Below are 7137 nucleotides of genomic sequence, written 5' to 3' on the forward strand. Positions count from 1 at the left end.
CTACCTCCAAGCTACACCCCTGCCCTATTTTTTATTCTTTTTTTTATTTTTTGGTGGGTCTGGGGATGGAACCCAGAGGCACTCTACTTCCAAGCTACACCCCCTGCCCTATTTTTTTTTTTAATTCTTTATTTGAAAGGGTCTCACTGAGTTGCGGAGGGCCTCACTAAGTAGCTGAAGCTGTCTGCGAACCACGATCCTCCTGTCTCAGCCTCCTGAATGCTGGAATTACAAGTGTGCGCCACCACACCTGGCTCTATTTTTTATTCTTTATTTTAAAATGGTCTCACTAAGTTGAGGGGTGGAGGGGAGGTCTAAATGGGGGGAAGGCGCCGAGGCCGGGCGGGGGGGCAGGGCCCCATTTCTTGTAAATATTGCTCAGCTCCTTTAACTGTCTGCTGGTTCTTGGAAACCCTCACCACAGAGGACCTAGGGCAGCAGATACGGCCTCACCCCAGCTTCCGGCCCAGCCCCGGAGCTCCCTCGCAGAGAGCGAGGTGGCCGCTGGCGCTGGCGCGGGGGAGTGCAGAAAGCAGGAGAACTCCCGGCCGGCCCGAGGACTTTATTTCTATTCCTCTTCCCAGTTCATGTGAGGCCCGGGGCTGCCTTGATGGGGACCCGGGTGCAGTGTGAGCAGGGCTGGCTGTGAGAGCATCTTATCACAGCCCCGGAGCGCCGGACGTTCACCGCGACCCCGTGTGTCTGCGTGGCCTCCCCGGGAAGCACGCGCTCTCCTGCACTTCAGGCTCAGCGTTCTCTTTATTTTTTAGGATTGAGGATTGAACCCAGGGACGTTTTACCTCTGAGCTCCACCCCCAGCCCCGTAATATCAGGATTTGGGAGGCTGAAACAGGGAGGGAGGATCCTGGGTGCAGGCTCAAGGCCAGCCTCAGCAATTTAGCCAGATCAACTCAGGGAGACCTTGTTTCAAAATAAAGAACAAAAATAGGGCTGGGTGTAACTTGGAGGTAGAACGACCCTGAGTTCTCATCCTTGCTAGGGTGATGAGAGTCTCAGTACTTGTGCGGCCGTCCTCAAACATGCGATCCTCCTGTCTCAACCTCCGAGGTACTGGGATTACAGGTGTGCGCCAACACGTCGGGCTTTTTTTAAAAATTTTCAGACAGGGTCCTGCTACATCCCTGAGGCTGGCCTTGACCTTCTGATGAGCACTGCCTCAGCCTCCTGCCTCACTGGGTCTGCAGCGTGTGCCACTATGCCTGCTGATTCATGGTTTTGTTTTTTTAAATAATGGTAGAACGTGAATTAAAGTTGTATGGTACAAGTTTACCACTCTAGAGAGAAGTGCTTTTAGCACACCCAGACTATAAATACATATATACATTTGTAGAACAGAGCTTATATTTTTGGTAACTTAATGTGCTTTTTTTTTTTGGCGGTACTAGGCGTGGAACCCAGGGGCTTTCTACCTCCGGGCTATACTCCCAGACCTATTTTTATACTTTATTCAGAAACAGGGTCTCACTGAGTTGCAGAGGGCCTCACTAAGTAGCTGAGGCTGGCTGTGAACCGTGATCCTCTGGTCTCAGCCTCCCGAATGCTGGGATTACAGGCGTGCGCCACCACGCCCGGCTATGGCCTTTCTTAAAAATAAAAATATTTTGAGACAGGGTCTCCCGGAGTTCCCCAGGCTGGCCCGGGGCTTGAGATCCTATCTCAGGCTCTCATGTAGCTGGGATCACGTGTGTGCCCTGCCGGGCTCGGTTCCTAAGAAACTTTTAATATTTTACCCAAAAAAGCCTTTTCCCCCTTGAAGTTAGTGATTTTAAAATGCACGGTGTCTTGTGTGGCTTCGTCACGCCGTGGCGGGGTGTCGGCCCCCGCCGCCCCCTTGCGTGACACAGCTCCCGGCTTGACGTGGTTGTGAGAAGTAGCTCTCGCGTTTATTTATATCCGCCCGGGGGAGGAGCCGCAGCCCGATGGATAATCTCACAGGAAGGCCGTGGAAAGCGCGAGGTGCCGCACGCTTGCGATCCCAGCACTTGGGAGGCGGAGAAAGGATCACAGTTCACAGCCAGCCTCAGCTACGCAGCGAGGCTCTTTACAACTCAGTGAGACCCTGTTTCAAAATAAAGAGAATAAAAAAAATAGGGCTGGGGGTGTCACTCGGAGGTAGAATACCCCTGGGTTCCATCCCCAGTACCTAAATAAAAAAATAAAATAAAATGTATACTTGAGCTGGGCTTGGTGGCACGCGCTTGTTATCCCAGCATTCAGGAGGCTGAGACAGGAGGATCACAGGTTCTCAGACAGACTCAGCCACTCAGTGAGGCCTTGTTTCAAAATAAAGACTTAAAAGGGCTGGGGGTGTAGCTCGGAGGTAGAATGCCCCTGGGTTTAAGTCCAGTACCACACACACACACACACACACACACACACACAGATGGGGTAGTATCAATTCTTCTTTCTTTTCTGGCCAAACCTTTATGTTGGCGTCTGCAGTCGAGAGCATGGTAATTTAATGAGGCCACCAGAGGCCTAGCCCCGGGTCCCAGGGCAGCGGCTCAGTCAGGCAGGTGAATGATTCCAGGGGTTCAGGGACGGGTGAAGGGAGCGCGTCCCCGAGCTTGGGAGCGGCCCTGTCTCCGAGTGTGGTGTGCCACGTGTTGGAAACCCAGCAGGTCTTCCCTGGGGTACCACAGTTCAAAGAGGGGGCTGCCAGGCACCCCTCAAGACCCTTAAGTGCCAATTTAACACAGAGGAGGTGGAGATAGGACTCAACCCTTGCGAACACAGCACTGCGGCAAAGCCAGGCATGGTGCACTTGGGAGGCTGAGACTGGAGGATCGCAGGTTCAAGGCCAGTCTCTGCTACTTAGAGAGCCTCAGTAACTCAGTGAGACCCTGTTTCAAAATAAAGAATAAAAAATAGGGCTGGGGGTGTAGCTCAGAGGTAGAATGTCCCTGGGTTCCATCCCCAGGACTGCAAAAATAATAATAAAAATAAATTAAGGATAAAAAAACCAGGCTCCAGGTATAAATTGTAGGTGGCATGCAGGAGTACTTCCCGCTAAAAATACAAACACTGGCAGTTCGGCAGCCACAGACCCTGGAGTCTGGCCTTGGCAATCAGCCTCCCTCCCACCCCCACTTTATGGGGGTCTTTAACCCAGTGGGGTTGCCCCCAGATAGATCCCAGCCCTTTTCTTTTTTTCTTTGTTTTGGTCCCGGGCCGGGTGGAGGCCTGGCTTGGCCAGTGCCCTGCTCCCCACCCCAGGCGCCTGTGCGAGGAGCGGGCTTCCCCGGCCAGGGAGGAGACGGGCCACAGGGGGAGGCACCCCACGGCTGGCTGCCCCTTAGCGTGTTAGGGCGGCCGGGGGCCCTCATGCCCACGCGTCCCATAAACCCCTTGCCTGCCCCCCCCCACACACTTTCTTTTTGGTTGTTTGTTTGTTTTGAAACCGTCTGGCTAGGTTTCTGAGTCTTGCTATGTTGCTGAGGCTGGCCTCAAGCCTGTAACCTCCCGTCTCAGCCTCCCAAGTGCTGGGATTACAAGCGCACACCGCCGAGCCCGGCGGAGCCGTGTGTCTTGATGAATGGGTGAGGAAGGGAAAGAGAAACGAGGTGTGCTGGGCCACGGACACACCTGTCATCCCAGTGTCTCAGGAGGCAGAGGCAGGAGGACCCCGTGTCAGGTCAGCCTGGGAACTTGACGAGACCCTGTCTCAGAGTTTTAAAAAGGGCTGAGCATGTAGCTTTCAACCCCAGCACTGCATAGGGGGGAGACCTTGGAGCTGGGGTGTAGAGGGGGGAGACCTTGCAGCTGGGGTGCGCACACAGAGCAGTCGCCAGGGCCAGGGAGGGGAGGAGAGGGCTTCCCCGGCCAGGGCCCCGCCACATCTACGCGGGGTCTCCAGAAGTGAGAGAGGCCAGGAGCAGCCTGAGGAGGCTTTAGAAACCCCCGGGCGTGGGAACAGGGGAGACCCCGTCTTCTCTGGGGAAGCTCCCTCCGCTGCGTCCCTGCACACAGCCCCTGCCACCCCTCGCCGGCACCTTCCCCTTCTGTCCTCGCCGGCTCGGGGCCCACACTGTCCCCCAGGTCTCCTCCGGAAGCTGTCCTCCTCAGATGGCCATGGCGTCCACACTTGTAATCCCAGTTCTTGGGAGGCTGAGACAGGAGGATTGCAGGTTTGAGCCAGCCTCAGCTACTTAGTGAGGCTTTCAGCAACTTAGCGAGACCCCGTTTTGAAATAACTAAAATAGGGCTGGGGGTGTAGCTTGGAGGTAGAAGGCCCCTGAGTTCAGTCCCTAGTAGTACACACACCAAAGAAGATAAAGCTGTCCTCCTCCAGGAAGACCGCCCTGGCGCCCCGCCCGCCCCCAGTGGGGGCCTGTCCTGCGCCCCCAGAGCTTCCTGCGGCACTTGCCAGGCAGGGCCCACGTGACCCTAGAGCCCTGGCACCCTGGGGGCTGCCTGGCGCCCGCCTGGGGTCTGTGAGGCTAGACAGATTGTGGGGAGCAAGGGGGCGGGGCCCACACTGAGCAGGGACCCCTGCCCGCTAGGAAGGCTGGCCTCACCCTGGGGAAGGAGGTGTGGCTGGCACCAGGGGAAGGAGCCGGGGAAGAGGAGGGGAAAGCTGAGATCGCCTCTGTCTGAGGCCTTTTCCTGCCTGTATAGCTCTCTGTGCCTGCCTGTGGTCCTGGGGGTCGAACCCAGGGCCATTCCACACCCTCAGCCCCTTTTTATTCTTATTTCAAAAGAGGATCTTGCTAGGTTGTTGAGAGTCTAAGTTGCTGAGGCTGTCTTTGAACCTGTGATCCTCCTGTTTCAGCCTCCCAAGTGCTGGGATTGCCGGGCACCCCATCACACTGACTTCTTTGCCTTTTCAACACACAGGTCTCCAATCCCCACCCCACCTCTCCACTCCTACCCGACAAGGACAGGGGGTCAGAACCCAGAAGTCTCCTTACCGTTTTATTTATTTGCGGCCCTAGGGATGGAACCCAGGGGCTTTCTACCTCCGGGCTACACTCCCAGCCCTATTTTATACTTTATTTGGAAACAGAGTCTCACTAAGTTGCTGAGAGCCTCACTCAGTAGCTGAGGCTGGCTTCGAACCTGTGCGATCCTCCTGTCTCAGCCTCCCAAGCGCGGGGATTACAAGCGTGCGCCACCACAACCAGCTGTTTTTTTTTTTTTTTTACTAACAAGTCATGCCGGGTGTGGTGGCGCACGCTTGTAATCCCCGCGCTTGGGAGGCTGAGACAGGAGGATCGCACAGGTTCGAAGCCAGCCTCAACTACTGAGTGAGGCTCTCAGCAACTTAGTGAGACTCTGTTTCCAAATAAAATATAAGAAAGGTCTGGGAGTATAGCCCGGAGGTAGAAAGTCTCTGGGTTCCACCCCAGTACCACCAAAAATAAATAAATAAATAACTATAAAAATAACAAGCCACAGCCCCCAAACACACACCCTTGAGACTAGAGCAGAAACACACTGGGAGTCTCCGTTCATCAGCTGGGGAACCTCAAGTTTCCCACCCTGCGGAGGTCTGCTTAGACGGGTGCTAAGCGGAAACTTATCGCCGACCGCCACCCTGTGGTCACCTGGGGAACTGTTCTGCATCTTCACTTTTTGGGGGGTACAGGGGCATTTTATCTCCCAGCTACACCCCCAACCCTTTCTTCTTCTCCTCCTTCTCCTTCTTCTGGATCTCCCTAAGTTGCCGAGGCTGTCTTTGAACCTGTGACCCTCCTGGCTCCAGGAGGACTTAATCCATGGACTAGCGGTAGTAGCCTACCGGCTCGCAGCACTTGGAGGCCTTGCTCTAGAACAGCAGTGTTTGAGGCCAGGTGTGATGTGCACACCTGTGACCCCAGGGCCGGGAGCTGAGACAGGAAGGCCGCAGTCCACGACCGGCCGCTGCAACTCAGTGAGACCCTGTTTGGAAAAAATGATAAAATAGGACTGAGGGTGTAGCTCCGAGGTAGGATACCCCTGGGTTCAATCCCCAGTACCACATACACAAAATTAAAATAAAATAAAGAAAACAGCAGTTTTTGCCAGGTGTGGTGTTGCATACCTGTAATCCCGATACTTGGGAGGCTGAGACCGGTGGATCACAGGCTCGAGGACAGCCTCAGCCACTTACTGAGACGATCTCAACAGCCTACTTTATTGTGTGTGTGTGTGTGTGTGTGTGTGTGTGTGTGTGTGTGTAGCTCAGAGGTGGAGTGCCCCTGGGCTCAATACCTAGCACCACAAAGGAAGAGAGACGGTAAGAGAAGCTTCAGTGAGCACAAAACATCACATGGTTAGCGCCCCGGCAGGGCGTGTGCACGCTCGCCCAGCATCCGCCCGTGCGCCCTCCGTCCCCGCCTCGAGCACGCCTCAGTTTAGCTTGCGGCACAGCACCCCCAGGCCCGCGGGCAGCGAGTCCACCGTGCTGACGGAGGAGCGGCGGCGGCGGCCCACCTTGCCGAGGACCTGGGGGTTCCTGTAGAGGCTGTAGCCGTGCTTGACGACGAAGGGCAGGCCGGAGAGGTGCAGGGCCATTCGCGTGATCTGGAAGACGAGGTGCAGGTGGGCCAGCGCCCTGAACTGCTCCCTGACGGCCGTGTAGAGGAGCATCACGGCGGAGAGGCAGAGGAGCTCGTGGGTGACGATCCACACGGCGTACACGGGCAGCCCGGTGTACACGTTCCTGTGTACGCAGTACAGAAGGAAGCAGCTGACCAGGATGGTGGTGACCGACAGGCAGCAGCTGACCACCTGCCGGTACGAGAGGACCCAGGAGGCCAGCGCCGTGCTCTGGGCCAGGAAGATGCTGTACTTCTCCTCGAAGCCGATGTGCGTGGTCTGGTTCAGGTCGAAGATGAGGAACTGGATGGTGTTGAGGACCGAGAAGATGCCCATCAGGAAGGAGACCATGCGGGCGTTCATGCTGGTCCGATCCGCGTCGCTCCTGCCGGGGAAAAGCAGTTGCTGAGAGCCTCACTAAGTAGCTGAGGCTGCCTTCGAACCTGCGCGATCCTCCTGTCTCCGCCTCCCAAGCGCGGGGATTACAAGCGTGCGCCACCACGCCCGGCCCTCCTTATTTTTTATTTTAGAACAGGACCTTACTAAGTGTTGTGGAGGGCCTCACTAAGTTGCTGAGGCTGGCTGCGAACCTGCGAT

The 7137-nt window shown here is 55.9% G+C and overlaps 1 protein-coding gene across 1 annotated transcript; it reads right to left on the reverse strand.

Moving 5' to 3' along the window:
* Positions 1 to 6351: 6351 nt before the first annotated feature.
* Positions 6352 to 6903, reverse strand: TMEM217B (transmembrane protein 217B; the record flags this gene model as incomplete). The annotated part of the gene is made up of 1 exon (XM_080710427.1): positions 6352 to 6903. One exon carries the CDS (start codon positions 6901 to 6903, stop codon positions 6352 to 6354), a length of 552 nt encoding a protein of 183 aa, XP_080566553.1.
* Positions 6904 to 7137: the final 234 nt, after the last annotated feature.

The sequence above is a fragment of the Muscardinus avellanarius genome (assembly GCF_963383645.1).
Source record: "Muscardinus avellanarius genome assembly, chromosome: 14".
Lineage (NCBI taxonomy): Eukaryota > Metazoa > Chordata > Mammalia > Rodentia > Gliridae > Muscardinus > Muscardinus avellanarius.